General features: G+C 36.6%; 3 protein-coding genes across 5 annotated transcripts; all 3 read left to right on the top strand.

Annotated features, from left to right (window-relative positions):
* Positions 1–2979: 2979 nt before the first annotated feature.
* On the top strand, positions 2980–5806 carry LOC132178451 (uncharacterized). The gene is made up of 6 exons (XM_059590891.2): positions 2980–3417; positions 3510–3608; positions 3701–3742; positions 3899–4043; positions 4351–4452; positions 5584–5806. The coding sequence occupies exons 1-6, from the start codon at positions 3202–3204 to the stop codon at positions 5652–5654; spliced, it is 675 nt and encodes a 224-aa protein (XP_059446874.1). The 5' UTR covers positions 2980–3201; the 3' UTR covers positions 5655–5806.
* Positions 5807–7516: 1710 nt separating this feature from the next.
* LOC132178284 (putative disease resistance protein RGA1) lies at positions 7517–17091 on the top strand. The gene is given in 14 exon segments (XM_059590735.2): positions 7517–7656; positions 7658–9234; positions 9237–10862; positions 10976–11082; positions 11209–11299; positions 11470–11632; positions 12210–12313; positions 12940–13023; positions 13169–14869; positions 15374–15472; positions 15671–15788; positions 15886–15970; positions 16333–16413; positions 16663–17091. Coding segments are annotated over 3 exon segments (3204 nt in total). The 5' UTR covers positions 7517–7603; the 3' UTR covers positions 10811–10862; positions 10976–11082; positions 11209–11299; positions 11470–11632; positions 12210–12313; positions 12940–13023; positions 13169–14869; positions 15374–15472; positions 15671–15788; positions 15886–15970; positions 16333–16413; positions 16663–17091.
* A 990-nt stretch (positions 17092–18081) lies between these two features.
* On the top strand, positions 18082–23413 carry LOC132167452 (3-oxoacyl-acyl-carrier synthase-like protein (Protein of unknown function DUF455)). 3 transcript variants are annotated; one of them, XR_015911604.1, is made up of 5 exons: positions 18082–18310; positions 20471–20590; positions 21152–21382; positions 22588–22722; positions 22838–22930. XR_015911604.1 is itself a non-coding variant. In XM_088514017.1 (5 exons), exons 1-4 carry the CDS (start codon positions 18119–18121, stop codon positions 22642–22644), a joined length of 600 nt encoding a protein of 199 aa, XP_088370143.1. In that variant the 5' UTR covers positions 18082–18118; the 3' UTR covers positions 22645–22668; positions 22838–22927. The 3 variants fall into 3 exon arrangements, 2 of the variants coding, with proteins under 2 accessions (XP_088370143.1, XP_059434419.1); XM_088514017.1 differs by having other exon boundaries at positions 22588–22668; positions 22838–22927; XM_059578436.2 differs by lacking the exon at positions 22588–22722 and having other exon boundaries at positions 18083–18310; positions 22838–23413.

Here is a 23413-nt window from a genome sequence, read left to right as displayed (position 1 = left end):
CTATTACCCCTGTGCACGAGGGTTGCGGGTCCTTGTGACCATGGCACTGAACTGTGGCCTCAGCCATGCCCGACCGTCAATTAACTCTTTTTCTTGGTGCACTCAACGGTCTGTTGATGGAATACCACCTTCTGGCATAGCCTCCTTCAGTGGTTTCGCCTCCATCCGAGTATCGGTACCGAACTCTCATCTTATCTTATCTTGGGGCCAAAAAATACTCTCCTCCATACATGTGCCCTCATTTCATAAACATTTATCTCATCTCTTGTACTTTTCTTTGTACTTCTTTTGATGCATCTTAGGACAACATGTAGGAGGGTTTATCATCATTTTTCTTTCTTATAATCATCATCATTTCTCAACTTTCTTTTCTTAAAATAGAAACTTTTCCAAATATAAACTTGTTGTGCTTAGAAAGCATTTAAACAAATAGAAACTTTCTAGATAATTCTTTTAGAAATCCTTCATGCATGCAACATAACTTCATAAGACGTAAATAAAATAATCACTTACAATTTGATACAAGAATATATAAATAGCATGACATGAAGTAACTTTAGAAGGGGTAGTGAATTTACTTACCTCTAGACTGAAGCTAAAAGTGGTATGAAGGAATCCAGTTGCTCCAATATGACTAACACCACTAGTATATCTTTTGAAACTAATTTCTAAAGTCCGCTATCTCTTGTGTTCTTTCTTTCTTGTAGCGCTTGGTCTCGCCCTTTCTCTCTCTGTTTTGAGTAAATACTCTTAGAAAGAAGAAAGACCGAGTAAAAAGCGGAAGAAGGAAGAATATATGCAAGAGATGGGAGAGGAGATGAGTTGTGAAAATTGTGAAGGAGAAGAGCTCTATTTATAGGAGAAAATCAAACACTATTCTACCTTCAATTTACAATTATACCCTCATTTTACTATTTCACCTACCACCTACTATTCCACCTACCACTTACTATTCTACCTACCACTTACTATTTCACCTACCACCTACTATTCCACCTACCACTTACTATTCTACCTACCACTTACTATTTCACCTACCACTTACTATTCCACCTACCACTTACTATTCTACCTACCAATTTCCAATTACCATTCATACAATATCATAAATTTCTCAAGAATTAACATCATTGCCTAATATGAATATAATCATAGCATCAAATTAATATCTCTAAAATAAGACTTTCAAAATCTGAGGTGCTACATATTTACTATCCTATTATTTCACCAATTACCATTCTCTAATTACCACTCTCATAAATTTCCCAAGAATTAAAATCCTTAGCTACAATGGATATTAAAATAACATCAGAATAATCTATTTAAATAGCTTTGAAAATTCTGGGGCACTACAGGATTGTTTGAAGGTTCAGAGTTGGTGCAGAAGAAAAGTGGGTTGGTGAAGGAAAAAGACAAAGTTGCATCGTTGTCGAGCCACCCACCCACCTTCGTGTTGAGCCGGCAAGAGGTATTAAGAGACAGTGCAGAATAAGAAAAGAGTCTTTTATACACGTGAACAGTATACACGTGAACAGTATTTCTTTGTTGTAAATGTGTTGGTGATCTCTTATAACGAGTTAGAGTTAGTTGTTAGTAGTTAGAAGACTTGTTAAACTTATAAATACTTCTTCGTGTATCTCAAAACTCTAGTAGCAGCATCTAAGTGAGATTGTCTAGGTTTATCCATAAACTGACTTAGGATTTGCACTGAGTATGCTATATCTGGTCTGGTGATGGTGAGATACAAAAGTCTTCCAACTAACCTCCTATAAGAAGTAAAATCTGATAAAAGAATACCCTCATCTTTTGACAACTTCAAATTCTGCTCAATTGGAAAACTGACAGGCTTGGAAGCAAGTAGTCCTGAATCTTCAAGAATCTCTAATGCATATTTTCGTTGACATACAGAAATACCAGCAATGGATCTAGCAATTTCTAGTCCTAAAAAGTATTTCAAAGGTCCTAAATCCTTCAACTTAAACCTATCATTCAAGAGAATGATAAAATCTGCAACTGCCTTAGGATCATTGCTGGCTATGGCAACATCATCAACATAGATTAAAAGAGCAATGTAAGAGGAACCTTGGAGCCTTGTAAACAGAGAGTAATCTGCCTTTGACTGAGTAAAACCAAGGTCTATTAATGTGGTAGAAAATTTGGAGAACCATTGTCGGGAAGCCTGCTTCAAACCGTACAAGGATTTTATTAATCTGCATACCTTATTCTCCCCCTTGCTGCCAAAACCAGGAGGCATAGCCATATAGACTTCTTCATCTAGGTCTCCATGTAGAAACACATTATTCACATCCAATTGATGCAAAAACCATCCTTTAGTTGCTGCAAGAGCTAAAAAACACCTCACCGTTGTCATCTTGGCTACAGGAGAAAAAGTTTCATGATAGTCCATCCCTTTTTACCTCTATTACTGCTATAGTTTCAACACATGTAAAGTTATCAAATGGATCTATAGCTTCTGTCACACACATAGGCATTGTCAAACTTTCAGACAATCTTACATTGACTGAAGTTTTGTGTGTTCCATCTTTTACCTTCAATCTCATTTTAGCTAGCAAACTTATTAAAAATCTAAGATGTTGTCTCATCTTCTTTGCTGGATATTGTTTTATACAGAATCTGTACCATTGGATATTGTTTTGCTGGATATTGTTTTATACAGATATTGTTTGCCGGATATTGTTTTATTCAAAAAAAAAAAAAAAAACAAGTGGAAAACAGAGACTGAATCAACTCATTGATATATTAAACTCAATCTGTTTTGAGATACACGAAGAAGTATTTATAAGTTTAACAAGTCTTCTAACTACTAACAACTAACTCTAACCGGTTATAACAGATCACCAACACATTTACAACAAAGAAATACTGTTCAAATGTATACTATTCACGTGTATAAAAGACTCTTGTCTTATTCTGCACTGTCTCTTAATAAGAGGGACCAGCGGATTTCCACTGAAGTCAGAAGAGTTTGTTGGTAGGCTTTTAAGAAGAAAAGAACTGGTTGGTTTTGACCAAAAAATATAAGCACCCTTTTGTTGACGAACCCCCATTAAATAGATGATAGGACAGGGCCAAAGCAGAAACTACTTCTTTCTTGTGTTGCAGCTGGGAAGAAATTAGTGCCATAGGCCATAGCTTATATCCCATATTGAAAGCTAGAAAGAAAATAGGCTTCTACTGATCATGGAGAACCAAACCCAGAGAAAACCCAGAATTCTGTGCCTCCATGGCTTCAGAACAAGCGGTGAAATTCTCAAGAAATTGGCAGGAAGATTGCCCCAAACCGTGCTCGAAAAGCTGGACCTTGTCTTCCTCGACGCCCCGTTTCCTGCTGAAGGAAAGTCCGATGTGGAAGGAATTTACGATCCTCCCTACTATGAGTGGTTCCAAGCCAACGAGGTTTTACATCTTTCCCGTATACTATTGTTTCTTCTTTTTCGCAGTGAAAACAGAGTACGTTTTAGTAACTTACAAAGGTTGTTTTGTTTTAGGATTATACCGAGTATACAAATTTTGAAGAATGTCTTGCATACATGGAAGATTACATGTTAAAGCATGGTCCTTTTGACGGTGTACTGGGCTTCTCCATGGTGCGATTCCTGATAACAAATTTCTTACCTTTCACTATGATTTTACCATCTCTAATTTGTTTATTGTTGTTAAACTGATAAATGGATTTCAGGGAGGAATGTTAGCAGCTTTATTGCCGGGAATGCAAGAAGAGGTAGAAGAAACTTTTATGTTCAATTTCTTTAAGGCATCCTTTTGGTAGCATTTTCTTATGTTTTTATTAATGTTTTCTACCAATTAAGTCTTTGTGATGAGGAGTAGGAGAATTAATAAGGGTAACTAAAGTGAAACAATGGTGTGTGAATTGTAGGGTGTGGCTCTTACTAAGGTACCGAAGATAAAGTTTCTGATAATAATATCAGGGGCTAAGTTTGGAGGATCCAAGTATGGGGCGCCTAAGCTGGCTGCTAACGCTCTTTCATCTCCCATCAAGTGCCCATCTCTCCACTTCATAGGTAATTTGAAGTTTCATAATGCCCTCTGCATATTTTATTATATACACCTTTGCTGCTGCAAGAACTCCATGATTTTATCTCCTAATTCTCTGCCAAAGATTTTTGAGAATATTGGCCAATGGGGAACAGGAAAAAAAAAAAACCCAATTTGGGATATTACCTATTGGCCATAACAATGAGGGATAATGAAGTGTAGCTGGTGAGCATATGCAAATGAGCCTTAATTAATCTTTCCCAATTATATGTGGGTTTAGATAATTCATCCACGAAATATCTCATTTTTTGTTATTTGTCTCTTGTACTGTAGGGGAGAAAGACTTCAATAAGGAAGATGGGACTGTTCTACTGGAATCATTCGTGGACCCTGTTGTAATTCATCACACCAAGGGTCACACTATTCCTAAACTTGGTTAGTAGTATTACTCAATTTCTGCCACATGCATACCCTCCACATTTTGATTTTGCCTAATATGTAAGGATGCCGGGTTACTTCATCTAATAGATTCTCCAAATCTCACTTAGGCTCAATTTACTTCGACGTAAAATAGTTTTCAGAAAATGATTGTTGTATTTTACGGTGTTTACTTCGACGTAAAATAGTGGTCAACAGAAAATATTTTCCGTTTGACGGAAAATTCTTCTTTAATTTTCGGGAAATGGTTTACGGTTTTGAAAACCGTAAACCATTTTCCAACTATGAGCATCTTATTCTTAAATCGATGGACCTTGCCAAGACCCACTCAGAACCTCGTCGGGACTTGATCGGGACCCGCCCGGGACTTGCACGGGACCCGCCCGGGACCTGACTGGAACTTGACCAGGGCCCGCCCGGGACTTGCCCGAGACTTGACTAGACCTGTCGAAGACCCGCCTAGGACTTGCCCGGTCGGGTTCCGGTCAAGTCCCGAGCAGGTCCCAGGCAGGTCCCGGTCAAGTCTCGGTTAGGTACTGGGCGGGTTCCGGGCAAGTCCCGGTCAGGTCCCGGTCAAGTCCCGGTTAGGTATCGGGCGGGTCCCGGGCAAGTCCCGGTCAGGTCCCACCGGTGTCCCGGTTAAGTTCCGGTGGAGTCCCGGGCAAGTCCCTGCGGGGTCTTGAACAAATCCCGTGCAAGTCTAGGTGGAGACCTTATATGAAAAAAAAAATATAAAAAAAGATATTAAAAAAAAAATATAAAAAAAGATATTAAAAAAAAATTATTTTCTATGTGCAAGTAAACACCGTAAAATGCTTTCGACGGAAAATATTTTCAGGAAAAATGACTTTCCTAAAAATATTTTACGAAAGAAATCATTTTACGTTGAAGTAAACGGAGCTTTAGTTTGATAGGTGTTTGGATTAGCCTAAGCCGACAGAGCCCAAGCTATCTGAACACTTATCAGAGCAGGTGAAGCTCGGACAAGCTCTCACACGAGACTACCCATTGCAATGCAGTAAGGCAGCCTCATTGCCCGCTCTCTAAATCCTTCAATATAATGACCTGTGGATATGATTTCAAGAATGAAAAATGAAGATCTAATACTAGATTTGTTTTTTTGTGCAGATGATAAGGCCGAGGAAACATTGCTCAAGTTCATTGAGAAGATTCAAGCGGTGCCGGGACACGAAGAATAGATCTGCTTAGCTGGGAAGGCTGCTTTATTGCCTAGGATTCTCATGAAGCATATTCGTATTCTTCTTCTTAAAATTGTATAATACTTTGTGCCGTCAATGGTCAACAATGGTTAACTCTAATAAACAAAGATATTCGTTACTTGTTAGCTTTACATTTGAGTTGCAGAGGATCTCTGTTTTTTCTCTTGATATCAAATTCTCGCAATTCTATTTAGTTGCCTTCTTCCGTTCTTTGTACATAGAATGAAAAAGGTTGTATAGACTCCTTGACGCAACACAACAGAAGAACAACATAAATGAATTACATCTCAAAAAGAGAAAACACACTCTTAATAAATTTAGTTAAGTTAAAAGATAATATATATAAAAAAGATAAAAGATAAAGAAGAAAACGAAGGATAAAATATTAAAGATTCCCAATACAACTCTTCTACGGACTTCGTGAAAGACCCCGGTTGTCGCTAGCGTTAATCAGCTTCATGTAGAACGCTATAACCATTAATAGACTTCAACCCATAGATGATTTCAATCATCAACGTTCAGAGGAATTCAACCCAATGTACACCAAATGCTCAAAGGACTTCACTCAAAAGACAACTTCAACCACAATCGTAACCGAAACAATCACAGAAAAAAAAAAAAAAAAAAAACTAACGACCATGTGGCAGATAATCGTAACTATTGATCATGTGATGTCTTCTGAGTTGGTCAAATTTCTGCATCACTCCCTGTTCTTCCTTATACTCATGACTCCAAATAGACTAATTGATATGACATGATTAGACCTAAATCTACTTAATTAAACTTTTGAGACCAAATTGTAAAAGGATATTAAAACTCGAAGTGACAATTGACTGGTAGGTAATGTGTTATGGTGGGTTCTAATTTGGAGTATGGGCATAAGATTGGGCCAGCCTAGCATGAAATAAATTTAAAAGCTTAACCTTTTGTATTTCATCAATTCTTGAGCAGCTTTTGATGTATTGATTAGGAAGGTGAACATGGACAGTGAAGCGTATCGGATTGTTTTAACTTTTAATATTGGTGGAGCACAACGTAAAGTTTTAAGCGATAATTTGGCCACCCCCTGGCGAGCCATTGGGGGTAGCTTGAGCCACCCCTATCTTGCAAAAAGGGGGTGGCCGAACCACCCCCAAGAGCCTTGGGGGTGGCTCGGCCACCCCCTTTGGGGCAAGGGGTGGCTTCAGCCCTAGACTAGCCGGTTGGGGGTGGCTCCATGGCCTTTGGGGGTGGATCGGCCACCCTCAAGGGCCAAACCCATTTTATCATGGCCTTTGGGGGTGGATCGGCCACCCCCAAGGGCCAAACCCATTTTATCTTAAAATGGGTTTGGCCCTTAGAGGTGGCCGATCATCGCTTGGCCTTTGGGGTGGCTTCGGCCACCCCCATGAGCCGGTTGGGGGTGGTCGAAGCCACCCCCAACCGGCCGTCGCCACCTCCATGTCACAATATGTGGTGGCTGGCCACCCCTTGTGGCCAACATGGGGTGGCCAGCCACCCTTTTTTTCGTTTATATTTGTTTTTAAATTTTTATTATTTTATTATTTATTTATTTTTAAAAGTAAAATAATAAATTAATATTATTTTTTTAATGAGTCACGTGGCGGGTTGATGGCCTTAGGATTTCTCTTTAGAAATTATAGCCATCAACTGAATCCTTTCCGGTCCATTTTGAACTGAAGAGGATCCTTGTCCCAATATGTCCTCCTCGTTTAAAGCAGCTGGTCAAGGTTTAATGCTTTTTTAAAGTAGCAGGTGTGCTGTCAATTTTCAAATCAAGGATTCGTTTGTTTTATTGAATGTGGCGTAGGCTTATCTATATGTTGTGATCTACGCCATCAAAATCATTTCTTCACTCTACCCTTCAACTACTTCCATCAACAGCGCTGTGTTTCACTTTTGAGCATTCCTTCACTCACATTCAAGAAATGGCAGAACGACTTCTCTTAGGCACTGTTGATCGAATCATTGAGAGTTTGGGCTATCGGACTGCTCTGGGGTGTCGAAGATGAGCTTCTAAGGCTGATGAACACCGTTTCAACAATCAAAGCTGTGCTTCTGGATGCTGAGCATAAACAGGCTAACAACCCTATACTTAGAATTTGGCTCGAAACGCTAGATGATTCCTTTTATGATGCGGATGACTTGCTGGATGCTATTTCCACTGATGCTCTACAAAGGGAAATATTGACCCGTGATAAGAAGGCAAAAAAGGTACGCATTTTCTTTTCCAAATCAAACCAACTTGTCTCTCGTCTTAAAGTGGCCCATAAGATTAAGGCCAAGATTAAGGCCATCAGAAAGAGGTTAGATGAAATCTACTACGAAGGGCAGAGGTTCAACTTGGATGTACGCAAGGATGAAGAGACACGAGTCAGTAACAGTTGGAGGGATAGTGACGTTATTTCGTTTGTACATCCGACAACAGTTATTGGTCGAGAGGATGATAAGAAGGCTGTTATAGACCTTCTGATGAACTCCAACGTTGAAGACAATGTTTTAATCCTTCCAATTGTTGGCATCGGTGTATTGGGAAAGACTATACTCGCTAAATTCGTATACAATGATCACCAAATCATTGAACATTTTGAGCTCAGAATGTGGGTGTATGTCTCTTATTCCTTCCATGTTACAAATATTGTTAAAGTAATCTTAGAATCTGCCACATACACGATACAACCGGCTGTTGAAATGAATACACTGGTAGGTCAACTTAAGGAAATAATCGGTGGAAAGAAATACTTCCTCGTGTTGGATGATGTGTGGAATGAGGATCATGAAAAATGGTCTGAATTGAAAGAAGTGCTGATGGGTGGTGCAAGGGGCAGTAGAATATTAGTGACTACCCGCAGTGAAATCGTTGCAAGGACCATCCGCCAGGAAAGCGTTGCAGGGATTATTGGGACTGTTAAATCATATTCCTTGAAAGGTTTAGATGAAGATGCGTCATGGTATTTATTTAAGCAAAGGGCATTTAAGATAGGACAAGAGCTGGAGAATTCAATCATTGTCAGACTTGGGAAGGAGATCGTACAAAAGTGTTTAGGTGTCCCTCTGGTCATAAGTACAATTGCAGGTTTACTGTACTCCATAAATTCAGAAAAAGAGTTGTTGTTTGTGAAGAAAAATGGACTCTCAAGAATATCTCAGAATAAAAATGACATCTTACCAACTTTGAAGCTAAGTTATGATCATCTCCCTTCACATTTAAAGCACTGCTTTGCTTATTGTAGTTTGTTTCTGAAGGATTACATGATTGATAAATCAACACCGATTAAGCTTTGGATAGCACAAGGGTTTGTCAAGCTATCAGATCAAAACCGATGCTTGGAAGATGTTGGTGATGAGTATTTTATGGATTTACTATGGAGATCATTCTTTCAAGAACCTGTAATGGATGAGTTTGGTAACATAATTGGATGCAGAATACATAGCCTCATGCATGATCTTGCCATATCAGTGGCAGGATCGTCGTTCATCACCACAATAGATGATAATTATAGAATCATTGATGCAAAAACTCGTCATGTATCATTTGGTTGTGATAGAAATATTTCATCTATGCTCCAACTTTATTGGATAAAGCAAGTAGGGTTCGGACATTTTTTCAACTCGATGGTGATTGCATTGGGGCAGAGATTGATTATGGCACAATTTTTTCAAGTTTCAATTCCCTGCACGTGTTGGTTCTGCATACAAGCGATGTTGAGTCTGTGCCAATCTCTATTGGGAAGTTGAAGCGTTTAACCTATCTTGATCTTTCTAGACACTACAATATCAATAAGCTGCCTGATTCTATAACTATGTTACCAAATTTGCAAACATTAAGACTCTCCAACTGTGGGTCGCTCAAAGAATTGCCGAGAGACATTAAAAAACTAATCAATCTCAGGAATCTTGAGATCGATGAATGTTATGGTTTGACTTATATGCCACGTGGATTGGGGCAACTGACTAATCTTCAGAACTTATCAAGATTTGTGGTCAACTCCAGCCAGAGTGATAGCGGTGGGTTAGATGAACTAAGGAGACTAAATAACCTGAGAGGAAAGTTAGTGATTGAAAATCTGGAACATAATGGGAAAAGTGTTGCGGTAGAATATGAGGCTGCAAATCTAAAGGAGAAACATCGTCTTGATGCTTTGCATTTATGGTGGAGTAGTCAAGGAGATGTCATTGATTCGGGCGTTGCTAATGTTGAAGCGGAAGGCTTGCGACCACACACAAATCTGAAATATCTTCGTTTAGGGAAGTATCGGGGTTCAAGGCTTCCGAGTTGGTTTTTGTCACTCGAAAGTCTTGTTAGATTTGAATTATATTGGTGTAAGGAATGCCAATATTTGCCACAATTGAGTCAGCTGCCTTCTCTCAAGTATCTTCTTCTTATAGGTTTGGATGCTATGGAGTACATATCAGATGGTGGTGCTAGCGATGAGAAAATACCGTTTCTCCCATTCCTAAAAGAAATCAGTCTCTCAGGTTGCCGTAATCTCAAGGGGTGGTGGAAAATGGATTCATCTATGGAGGTCAATAGTGATAGTCATAATTCTGCTGAAATAACGGAGCATCGTTTACTCCTTTCATTTCCTCATCTTTCAACATTATCCATCTCATTTTGCCCCAAGTTGACTTCCATGCCAATGTTTCCACATCTTGAAGAAAAGTTGATCCTGTCCAATGCTAGCTCGAAGCCACTGCAACAGACTATGATGATGAATATGGCAGCACTGCAAAGCCCAACGTCAACAGCAACAACCTCCTCTTCATCCATTCCTCTCTCGAAATTGAAGTATATGGAACTGAATTCCATTGCAGATCTAGAAGCTCTGCCAGAGGAGTGGTTGCAGAACCTCACTTCTCTCGAGTTTTTGAAGATAGGAAGCTGCAGTAGATTAAAGTCTCTCCCCTCGGAGCGTCAACATGCTACCACTCTACAAAAGATCGAGATTTCAGATTGTGTAAGCTTGACGGCTATACCAGAGTGGATCCGTAACTGCAACACTTAAGGGATGCGTAGGCCAACGTCTTTGCAGAGGCTAATAATTGTGGATTGTCCCATCTTATTGCAAAGATGGAAAAGAGACGGATGAGGATGGCCCAAGATTGTTCACATTCCAAAGTTAGACTTACCGTAGCTGCCTTAATAGAGAGAAAATTCAAGCACCCATGCATGTTCGACTGATTCAGGTATGGTACTCGTCATTTTATCTTAATCCTTCACAGAACTTGAAGTGCCCACCTTTTTCACCTTCATTTTCTTCATTTTTCTCTCTCAGTATTTCTTAGTTGTTAAATTTTAGATGTAGAAGCGGCACAACCAGTTGACGGCACAAAGAAACAGAGGACAGAGATTCAGATCATTTTCAAAATCTGGGGCACTGCATACGTGATTGTTCACATATTAGGAGTAATAGTTAGTAAATTAATTTCTTTTTTAAATTTCGTTTCTTCATTTCGAATGATAATTAGTTTTGAATAAATAGAGTTGATGAGGTGATGCGTTATGGGTGTTTCTTTGTCATTGTGTTAACAGAGTGAAAATTGCCACTTGATGAAACTTGAGCAAATATTGTCTTGGAAATCCAATCTGGCAACAGCACTGCAGGAACTACCTTTCCGCACAGGTAATCTTTTGGTTCAATTCTTTGTTACATATAAGCTTCCAACATGTCAATTTATCTAAAAATAATCAATTAAAAGATATGGCACTTGAATAATTCCACTCTAAATATCAATGCCTATTGTTGGTTAATTAGCTTAGTTTGAAATAAAAGAACAGTGATACATGATGCAGCTGAAAAGCTCTGTAGAGCCTTCTTGCTTGGAACTTCTCATCCACTTTCACCCACTTACAACCCAGTGAGTAAGTCAAAGCATTAAAGGGAACATTTTCCACCTAAATTTGCTTAGCCAAGTGATGACACACAGAATATCATCTTCAGAAAAGATATTGACAGGTATATAGGGAGGACCGAACGCTGCTTTTTCAATGTTTATCACGTATGAATTGTCTTTAAAATATTGGTACCAGTGCCTAAAACAATAGAACCGTAGTGTTATCAATAAAACCAATCCGTCATGTTGATTGCATAGCATCTTTTTTGTGAATCTCATCTAGTTGTTTAGCATATACCTACTGGCCTACTGCAGATCTATAGGTATATATAAGTGCTAGAAGAGCCATCCTCGCTACTAAGGTTGTATGAGGCTTAGCCCTTTAGAGATTACATTTGCATGATTTTAGGGATGATTTTCAGTATATGCTCCGATTTGACTGAATATCTCTCACCATTAATTCAACAATTAAGTGGAAATTATATTGATTTTCTTGTTCTTTTTGCCCTTACTATCTATGTGGCTTCTCTTGTATACTTGGACATGGGGTGCCCTACATTTTTTATGATATCTCGATTTCTTATTAAAAAATAAATAAAATAAAATAAAAAACTAATTAAGTGGAAATTGTTCCTAAACATTATACTATCATTTTTCTTCTAACTTCTATATCTTGATCACCTTCGTTTAAGACGATAGGTTGATGTTAACTCTTATAGCAGGCTTCCTATATTCCAGGTGGTTTCTTTTTGGCTATGTTGGAGCTCCTAACAGCACAATCTATTTTTCATCTACTGATATAGGTGAGTGATTTTCACTTTAGCAGATGTCTCATTTGGAGGGGTTCCTTTCATTTTTGTGTTCTATGTAAAGTCTAACTGTCTATTTGGATCGAACTGCTTGTGTTCTTAGAATGATTTTATTTGCATTATCATTTATGCGCTATTGTTTCTTTTATTCATTTGGGTTTCTGAATTCAGAGGGAAATTGCTATGAAAGCATAATGGGGTACAGGAATTATGGTGGATTTGTGCAATATGCTTGGATAAAACATCTCACTTCCTCAATCCTTACAGAGACAAAGTATTACTGATTAGCCCACTTAATAGGAGTCTGGAGAGATGCTAGAGGCAAACATGTGAGAATTAGCCAAAGGTTGCTCACATCCTATATTAGAGCGTGAATATTAGTCAAATCCTACATAGTCAATCAAATGTCAATGTTACTTATAATAAAGTGCCACGGGAATACCCCTTAGTTGACTAGTTCCTTTCTAAACAGCTTATTATTAATAAGTCAACAATTAAGCGGGATTAAATGCCATGAATTTACTTTTCAATAGAACTTTGTGTATTTTGATTAGTAAGTTATAAATAGGTTAACAGCTTATTTATTATTCTCTTTCAATATTTCGTGGTTAAATTTCCAGTTGTAAAAACAGCAGACCCAGTTGAAGCATAGAAGAAACATTGGATGGACATTCTAAGCTTACTCAAAATCCAGGGCAATTTGGGTAAAAAGTTAACAACTTGTTTTCTTCTCTCCTATTCATAAAATTTTTAAATGATTCTTCAACAATTAGGAGAAACAGTAAGTAATTTACTTTTTTTTTTTTTTGGTTTCTTCATTTCTAATAATATGCGGTTTTGCATAAACAGAGTTGATGAGATGATGTACCTGGGCGTTTCATTTTCCATTGTGTAAGCGGAGAAAAAACTGGCTCTTAGCGATGTCGGATTAAGTATTGAAGGGAGGGTCAATTCTGGTTGTAATAACTAACTTGTTGCATAGGTATTCATTTGGTTCAATTCTCTGTTACACTGACACATAAGCTTCCCACATGTCATTTTTGTCTTCAAATAGTCAATTAAAAGATCTGGCACTTGAATGATTCCATTCTAAATATCAAAATTCCTAATTTATTTAATTAGTTTAGTTTGAAATAAAAACACAATGAGATATTATATTTGTTCACCCTTTAGATTTAGATGTGCACGATTTTAGGGGTGCATTTCACTCTATGCTGCAGGTTGACTGGACTTGTCGTCATTACTTACCAAAAAAATTAATTTAAATAATAATTTCAATTAAATGGAATTTATGCCAAAAATTTATAGTAGGATTATATTTCTTCTAACTTCTATATCAGTTGTTATAGGCTTGGTTGCAGCTTAGTGACCATAAGTTGATGTTCAAGAGTTTCCTATTTTTCAGGTGGTTTATTTTTGGCCTTTGAGAAGCTCTTGCATCCCAATATGTTATATATTTTCAGATACAAGTGATTGATTTTCACTTTAGCAGATGTTCCATTGTACTGATTACTGTGTACAATAACGCTAGAGATCACTGACTATTGTTACTAGCAATAGCAATATAGACAACGTATTAATGAAAGCCTTTCTTTGGTGAAGCTATTCTTTCTATAGATATTAGCAACAATAAATGATGCCTTTACTGCTCTATATATTTTAAGAATATGAAATTTGTGGTTTACACTTCTCCCAGTGGATATTACTTCTAGGGACAATGATGTTATTTCCTTTTCATATATTTAATGGTAATTTTATTCCTTTCGAGGTAATATGGTAGTTGTTTCCACAATTTTGTATAGTTGATTTAGCTATAGGATTACAACATTGTAGTTATTGCCGTTTGAAGAGAGATTTGCATTGTGTTTTGAGGATAAAAGGATAAATAAAAAAGAGCAAGTGGTTTTTGGCAGGGAAGTTTGGATAAACACTATAGCCTAGAGATTTAGTTTAGACACGTATCATTTCAAAGTTGTTATTCAATATTCACTTTATGCTATACTTTATGCAAAGAAAATTTAAGAATTGAAATTTTAAATTTTAACCATCTTTAAACTTGATATTGAAGAAAGCAGAAATCCTTGAACTCTCACTTTAAATATGTACATTTTCTATAAACCAAAACAAGAAGAAACATAAGATTGGGAAGTTTGTTTATAATTTTCTTTTCTCAGCTATGAAAAGCATGATATATTGGTGGGAGTGGGTCAAGACTGGCATAAGACTACTAGAATCCCATCACTAGAGTTGGTTTGAAAAGGACTCAACACTCTATTGTTTATACAGCACAATACATATCATTAATTGGATTAAGAAGGACTCAACACTCCATTGTTACATACATGACATCTTTTCGTAACTCTTTGTAATCAAATACCAGCCTAGTTCTCTTTAGATTATTCTCTTTCATTTCAGGTATTGTTAGCTTCTCTACTCTTTTGATTCTTTATGTGGAAGCTAGATGGGAATCAATTGTTGGAACATACAAGAGTATGTCTTTCGTCAAAGAAAGTTGGTTCTACAATTATGCAGCAACTACCAAACATTTGTGTAAGTATCTAATTCCTTACGTAATTAAGTTTATATTAATAAATTGGGTTAAGCTAGCAGAATAGCTTCATTTTGTTTTATTTCATCCTTATGATAGCTTTTGTGTTAGCAATTAAAGACTACTACCTAACTTCAAGGATATCTTCAATTTCAAGAACCTAGCTAGTTCTTGGCTATGATTCCTTGTGAAGCATAGGTTCACGTTGAAATATTGTGAATCAATATTTTGTTAATTTTTTTTCATTGTGCTTGTTTTGCTTGTAAAACAAATTGTCAGTTATTTTCATCTTTATGCTTTTCCAACTGCAATAATTTTAATAATAAAGAATTACTAGACATGTGAATTGATCATTTCAGCAAGTTTGTGAAGTTCTTATTTTCCTTCGTTTTCCCTTTTTGTGAAGTCCAAACATGGAAGAGAATGAGTTGGTGATAAAGTCCTTTAGTTCATGTAATAAGAACATGTGTGGTTGATATTAGACTGATAATTAGCTGTTGTTGCAGGGAAATATGTGATTACTCAATTTTAAATATGTGAGGTGGCTCTACTTATCAAAAATATGTGAGGTGGCTCTTAAGACAAAATTTTGAAGGTGGCATTTGGTAAATACTTTAACTACAAAACAAAACAAAAGTGTGCTATTGCATAATTTGGTTCCTCTCCAGCGCAAATGAACCGGAGAGAATCCTAGGCTGCCATTGCATTCATCTTTGAAGTGATTCGTTAAATTAAACATATAAGATGTTTAAAGCACTTACCAAATAAGATGACACTCTTGTGTTTGTCCTAACTGATGCCAGGTAATTCACTTTCCAAATAAGATGACAAGAGCCAGCAGTATCATCTGTTGGAACTGTGAAATGGCCACCTCAACAATTTCAAAGGGACTTGCATTTTTTGTCATAGTGGAGAATTCAGGTAATTGGATGTTTATTAAAAAAACTGTCTTTTGTCTCTTTCTAGATTACCACCTCAACAATTAAATCTTGATCTGTTTTACTTCATATTCTTATAGGAATGTGTGCCCACTGCGACCAACAACTTTAGTGCTATCGTGGTTGATGGTAGCACAATTAACCTTGGACTATGGGACACTGCTGGTAAGTAATTGCTTCATGGGTATCATCAGATTGCTGCTATATTCTGTCTGGAGTTACTGCTATTTAGTATACTCTTATCCTTCTCCTCCTATAAATTCCATGTCCAATTTTCAAAAAAAGGAGAATAGAAGGATAGGAGTATACAAAATGACATTTCTCTTCTGTATGAGAGAGTTTATCACACTTGGAAATTTATATTATAGATTGATAAATTGGTAAAAATTAGGCATCAGCAACTTGAATTACAATTTTTTTTTGGTTGCTGTGTTTTTTTTTTCAACCACACACCCTTTACATATTTAGTTTTCATAGAGAATAAAATTATATGTGTCCTATGTACTTAACGAAGTTGGTGAATACAGGACAGGAGGATTATAACAGATGTTTTCTTGTTGGCCTTTTCTCTCATCAGCAAAGCCAGCTATGAAAATATCCCCAACAAGGTTTTTCATCATAACCCAATAACATTTGTTCTTAATTTGTTTGGTTAATTTATGGATAATCCTCCAGTATCAGTCTGACACATCTATTTTTTGGCTTCCAGTGAATTCCCCCAATTGTGCCTATAGTGCTTGTAGGAACCAAACTAGTTATGGAATAATTTTACAACTTGAAATATATCAATCTTGATATTTAACCAATACAAGCTGATTTAAATTTAACCATGCAAGTTTGGATATGATCTGCTGCAGATGTACAGGAAGACAAGCAGTATTTGATTGATCATGCTGGCGCTACATCAATGATCTTGCAGTTGGCTGCTGTATGGAAATCAGGATTGTCAACCAAAAGAGCGAGGGAAAATTCATATGCTAGTGTGGATTGAGATACAAAATCATATTTACTGCAGATTTTCTTCCATGAAGACTCACAGCAGTTGCCTGAGTCATTCCCAGAGACCTGAATTTTCATTTTGATATATATATATATATATATATATATATATATATATATATTTTGGTTATCGTTTTCTAAGTTTTCGGGTATGTAGTATTCCCGAATATGTCGAAGATATCTTCTTAAATTTGAGTTCATAATTCTTGCTTTGAAGAGGAGTCTATACTTGATATACATTTTGTGTAATTCAAATTTCACAATGACAGATTTTCTTGAAAGATTTATTTTCATCTCTGCAAAAATTCATCACAATGAGCAGATTGTCCGAATCCCATCAACAAACAGAAACAGACCATTCTATCCCCTATCGCTGCCTAACCTCTGCACCTAGAATGTAGTGGTAATAACTATAAATGAGTCTGTCTTTAAAATTTGCTTCAAGGAAATTATGAGGTGAAAGGGTAAGAACTTCAAATTTGCAATCTAAAAAAACTAACAAACAAATACATAACCACGGAGGCGAAAAGCCTACTTGTCCGTCGGCCAAGAGTAATGCTATACATTTCAACGCCTATATGGGGTGAGTCGTTATAGTCATTTCAAAGCCTATATGGGGTGAGTCGTTATAGTATTTAGTGCATAAAGATTAATTTTTTAGTTGGAGAATCACACTCCATAAACTTTGAGAGAGGGGTGATTAATAGAATTACTCATTGACATGGCCAAAGGATCTTTTTCTTTCTGGTTTTTTCATTTCTTAGTATTTTCATATCCATTCTATAAGAACAATTATTCAAAAATGGATGGAAGAACTTATTTGATATTGTTTTCAAAGATTAAAAATTTAATTGACAAAATTAGAAATCCAAAGAGTGAAATTATGAAACCTCAAATCACACAAGGTTATTTTGATCTTTTCCCTTAATTTTAACTCATATATTTGTTTAACTTCTTAAAATTTAAAGTTTTTACAATCTCAGTATTTATAAATTGTGTAAAATACAATAAATTAAAGAAATAAACTATTTTGAAGCTCATATACCAAAATCATAAACTCAGATTTATCTAATTAAGTTTTTAAATATTAAAATGAAACTTTACATCAAATATCTCTAACCAAAGATTTATTATTTATTAGTCCTATATTGTTATATATAAAAATAAATAATTAAATAAAATACTCCTCTATAGGATCACGTGACCTCCAACAAGTTCCCGTCGTTTCGTGTTGGAACACGTGTTGTTTATGCAATTATCTAATAATCTATTATTATTCATTGCAATCTGCAAAGCGTAGTGGCGACAGGGAAAATGAGCCGGCGGCAAGACCGAGCCGAGACCCTTGTGGAAGCAGCCGTTGGAGTCCTCAACACAGCGGACCCATTCGAGAAGGCGCGGCTCGGCGATTCGGTCGCTTCTCAGTGGCTCCAGGGGACCATCACTCAGCCCTACGACCCGTCCCTGGACCTCCCCGTCCCAGATCGCCCCGCAAGGCTCTCCAACGTACGTGCACTTCAACTCCCTGAAATGCTCTCTTTATATAGATAGATCCTATCAATGATAATATAATAAGATGTAGTCATATTATAAGAATTTTAAAGCCCAAAAGCCACTGCCTCTTTGCTCGAATATTCCGTATATAATATGTAAAGGATTTGGTGTTTTTATTTTATATTATTGGATATTTGGGGCGACCGAAAATTTTGTTTAAACCCATTTTTCAGTCTCTATCTCCGTGTGATTTTTTGAATTCGGTGTTTGTGTGGTGATTTTGCTACTGTATGCTGATTTTGGGTGAGGGGTGATGGTTGACTTAGGGTGGCAATTCGTATTCATGTGACGAGTTTGGGTTGCGTCGAGAATATGTATCAGATTCGTTTCGAGTTCACGGATCATGTTGACATTTGTAAACCATTATGTCGCATAATGGGTTCGAGTCGTTTCGGAGTATGAATACAAGATTATATAGGTCAACTTTAACCCGACTCATTTAATTAAATGGGTCAAACTCATTAATCCTAACTCTTTAATTTCGTGTTGGGTTTGTGGGTTGTGTAAAAAATTAGCAGCTCTAATGGTCATGGTGTTTTTAGAGCATTTTTTAGGTTTCAACCAAACACTTGAAAGTGTTTTTCAGACCATTTAGCTTTGGTCATGGCTTTTTTTTTTTCTTTTTTTTTTAATTAGAAAAAAAGAAAAGAAAAGAGCTTTGCAACCAAACACCGGAAAATAACCAGTTTTCCTTGAAAATGTTTTCAATTGAAACATTTTCCAACAGAAAATATTTTACACCAAAAAGAAAAGAAACGGAGCCCAAGATTGAACTTTCTATCATGATGATAAGAATCACATGAAACCGTTGATAGTAGCCAGCGTGATTCTTATAACAAATGCTTATGCTCATTTCATGTTAGTATCAAGCAAAGGTTCAACTAAACTTTGATAGGATTTACAAAAATGTCCACGTGTTTAACAAATTTTAAGAGAATTAAAGAGGCTGTGAGATAGATGGTATTTACAAATTTGCATAAACCCACAAAAATGTGCGTGATACATTTTCATTTTTATAACACATGTTGATTGATATAAATGTTAATCTGACAAGAAAATATATAAACAGTTTCATCTCATTGCACTAATCAAATAAATAGGTTTGGACTTTCACAAGAGTTCAATAGCCTATCAATTAGTCATTATAACTAAACACAATTGTATCGACCTGCGAATAACCGAATTATGATGGACTTCACTAATTACCAACCGTCTAATATTTACATCTCTTCACAAACATAGAAAAGATTTCTCATGTGATCTTAATGCATCTAACTCATATGCACAGTTATAGCCTTTCATGTACATAAAATAGTCTTATATTTTCCAAGCACCTGAATTATATAAATTTTTTCATACAAAGAGTATACAAGAGAAATATCCACTTAGGGAGAGGGAAAGAACACATCCGGAAACACTACAAAATTAGCAAAGCAAGAACTATTGATAGCAGCCATCCACCCATAGAGTTTTGAACAATATGTCTTTTAATGTTATCACCGTTCTCTCACAATCTTCAAAATTTTGAGAATTGCTCTCTCCAGATGCACATATATAAAAGTATCTCTCAACAAAAGAGATAGAATTTGAACGTTTGCGATTTTCTTTTTATATGATATAAAATAATATGATATTTTATCCTTTATTCTCTTATTTGTTTTCATTTAAGTGCTTGTGGAGATCTCCATCATTATTCTTCTATGTTCCACTTCATTCTCCTAATTGTTTGTCGTATGACTTAAACTAATTTTACAATAAAATAATAGTTGGGTTCAAAGCTCCACTAAAGAAGCATCTTTCTTTCCCGAAATATTCTCAAGTATATTACTGTATGATCTATAAATGACTTGGTGTATCTATACATTACATTGAGAGATGGTACAAATGGGTATGTTTATATTCTTATTGGACCTCTTCCAAATAATTAAGAACCACGACCATTTTACACCATATGTAAGGATGTCTCTTAAAAATAATAAGTTAATTATTACCATATTAAGAAATCTGATTAATAGATAAATATTAACATTAAAATGTAGTTGCATATCCCATGCCCATGCGCTACTTTATGCTAACTGTTCAATGAAACACATAAATGAGTCTTTTGTGCAGGTCAAGTTGGTGTCACCGAGTCTCATGCCGAAGCTTGGAAAAGCAGGTAGCTTGCAGAGTAGGCAGGCCATTGTGCATAGTCTTGTGCACATTGAGAGCTGGGCTATTGACTTGTCTTGGGTATTATTTCTTTAACTTGTCTGTCTCCTTATGAGTTTATATTAAGGGAATTCTTTTATATAACACTTCTTTTTTGGAGTGTCCTTAAACTGTTTTTGCGATAACCCAGAAGTGTACTACTACCAAATTATGCATAGAAGAACTTTGGAGGATAAACACATGGAGAAGCATCCAAGTTTGGATTTTGATGTAACATTTTGATTTTTGAGACGCGAACTTAAAACAAAAATGATTAAATCTACTTTGGACCCAACAATACTAGATTAATCACTCACTTCTATTGTTATTATCCAATGTGGAATCCTATAGTATCTGAAACTCTAATATATTCAAAACATAGTTTTGAAAATACGCTTCCAAACTCTTTTTTTCTTCTTCTCCTGCATCATATTCATTTTGTTTTTACATTACAAAAGTGAAAGTGAGGCAACCACGCCTCAGTTATTCATATACATGTTCATCTACTTAAATCTATTCTTTTGTAGATGCATTAATTTCTTGTTGTATCTATCTCATGTGTTGTCTCTTACTTATCTGTCATGTAAATCTGTAATTTTATAGGATATAATAGCTCGCTTTGGTAAGCAAGCTGCAATGCCAAGAGATTTCTTCACCGATTTTGTTAAGGTGGCTCAGGATGAGGGCAGACACTTCACTCTCCTTGCGGAACGGCTAGAGGGGCTGGGTTCTTTTTATGGAGCATTACCAGCTCACGATGGCCTCTGGGACTCTGCTACTGCTACTTCCACTGATCTCTTAGCACGTCTGGCAGTTGAGCATTGCGTCCATGAGGTGTTTTTTCCTTACCAACTTTCTTATTTTAAAATGAATTCATTTGGACCAACATGGTTTAAATTATTCACTACAACATATATCACCTCTGGGATATTAGAGCATTCCCAGCAGACTCCCTATAAGGGGGTCTGTTCCCTATGTCTAGGGAATATGTCCAAAAAATCACAAAAAACGTCTTACAGCAGATTCCCTATATGGTTCCTTAAACCATCAGCTGCTACAGTTGAACCCAATGTTTTGGGTTCAACTGTAGCAATCCATATGATTATTATATTGATAAAACTGATGCTCTCTCTCCTCTCTCCTCTCTTCGTTTTCCCCTTCTTTCCCCAGCATTTTCTTTTCTTCTTCTCCGTTCAAGCAAACGCAGAAGGAGAAGAGAGGCCTTCCCTGACCCACTTTGCAAGCTTAATCTCAAAAGACCTCTGATTTTGTCAAATCATTTCCAATGGCCAGCAACAACATCAAAGAAGGTGGAGGATTTCTTGAGGTTTCAGAGGAGAAGAGAAGGAATGAACATGGTGAATCAGAGGAGAAATTGCAAATCGCAAATCAGAGACTGAAACCATCAAATTTTACTGCTTCAATTTCGGTCTGAGAGACGATCTGAACCCCATCCTTGTTCACGATCAGATTTCCATCCATAAACGTACCGCTCCGAGTCCTCAAACTTGACGCAAATCGGAGAAGAAATCGCAGATCGGAGAAGAATTCGGAGAAGAAATCGTAGACGCAAATCGAAGAAGAAATAGAAGCCACAACTTGAACCATTTGAGAAGAAAATGGCAAAATCACAGAGAAGAAGAAATGGGTACTGTCGGAAGAAAGAAGAAGAAAATATGAGGGAGAGAGAGAAAGTATAAATTATAGGAATAAAATATAAAAAAAGTAAAATAAAAAATAATATTTTAATGGTATAGGGAAGCAATTAAGGAAGCTATTGGAGTGTAAATTGACATAGGGAAGCAAAAAGTAGTTTGGATCCTTAAATTTAGGGAATATGACCGGGTAGCTGCTGGGAATGCTCTTAGCTGGTGGCCGCAGTCAAGTATATTTTTTCATTCAGGAAGGATCTGTTTTCACAAATTTAGTTTCTAATGAACTTAGGCTATCAACATTGCCATTCAAAGCAGATGGAAATTGATTTTTTTTTTTTGTTTACACATACATCTGCTAGTAAAAATCCATCGTCCTGATTGCAGGCATTGAAGAAATGGAGCCATAGTTACAAATCATGCAACTTGGTTCTGGATTTTTGAGATGAATTGATCCTACCATTTGTGGTGATGGCTCCATTTTCTTGAACTTCTCCAAATATTTATCCTTTCATCAGACTTGTATGTAGTGTTGGCTCATTTAGTTATAATGCAACACTAGAGTACACCCTTTCTCTATGGTGTTAGTGAATAATTTTTTTTTTATAAATAATAACAAATTTGAGTTTGAACACAGGCAAGAGGACTTGATGTGCTTCCCACAACCATTTCTCGGTTTCGCAATGGAGGCGATAATGAGACAGCAGAGTTACTAGAGAGAGTGATTTACCCAGAAGAGATTACCCATTGTGCTGCTGGGGTTAAATGGTTTAAATATCTTTGCCTAGGGGCTGAAAATCCTGCTTGGAATCAAGGCAGCTTGGCATCTCCAGGTGGGGCAGGAGAAAGTGAAAAAACGCTAGAGGAAGATGAAGTAATTCAGAAGTTTCACTCAATAGTGAGGACATACTTCAGGGGACCATTGAAGCCACCTTTCAATGAGGAAGCAAGAAAAGCTGCTGGTTTTGGCCCGCAGTGGTATGAACCACTTGCTGTCAAAGAGGTTAACCCTAGAGTGGCAACAATATTTTAATTAGAAAAAAAAAATTCTGATAAAGTTTGTTTACGACTCTGGAATTGTTTCTTATATTCTCCAAGAGGCAAATGTGTTTTTCCATTTTTTTTCCCCATATTATTTTAGATGAGGCTGCAAACAATGGGGTCACAGGAACCCTAAGAATCACTTTTTGAATGCATATAGTGCTTTCGAATC

This window comes from Corylus avellana, chromosome 2, assembly GCF_965113065.1.
Source record: "Corylus avellana chromosome 2, dhCorAvel1.hap1.2, whole genome shotgun sequence".
Taxonomy (NCBI): Eukaryota; Viridiplantae; Streptophyta; class Magnoliopsida; order Fagales; family Betulaceae; genus Corylus; species Corylus avellana.
The sequence above is the reverse complement of the archived record's forward strand: the minus strand, read 5'-3'. Positions and strand labels throughout refer to the sequence as shown.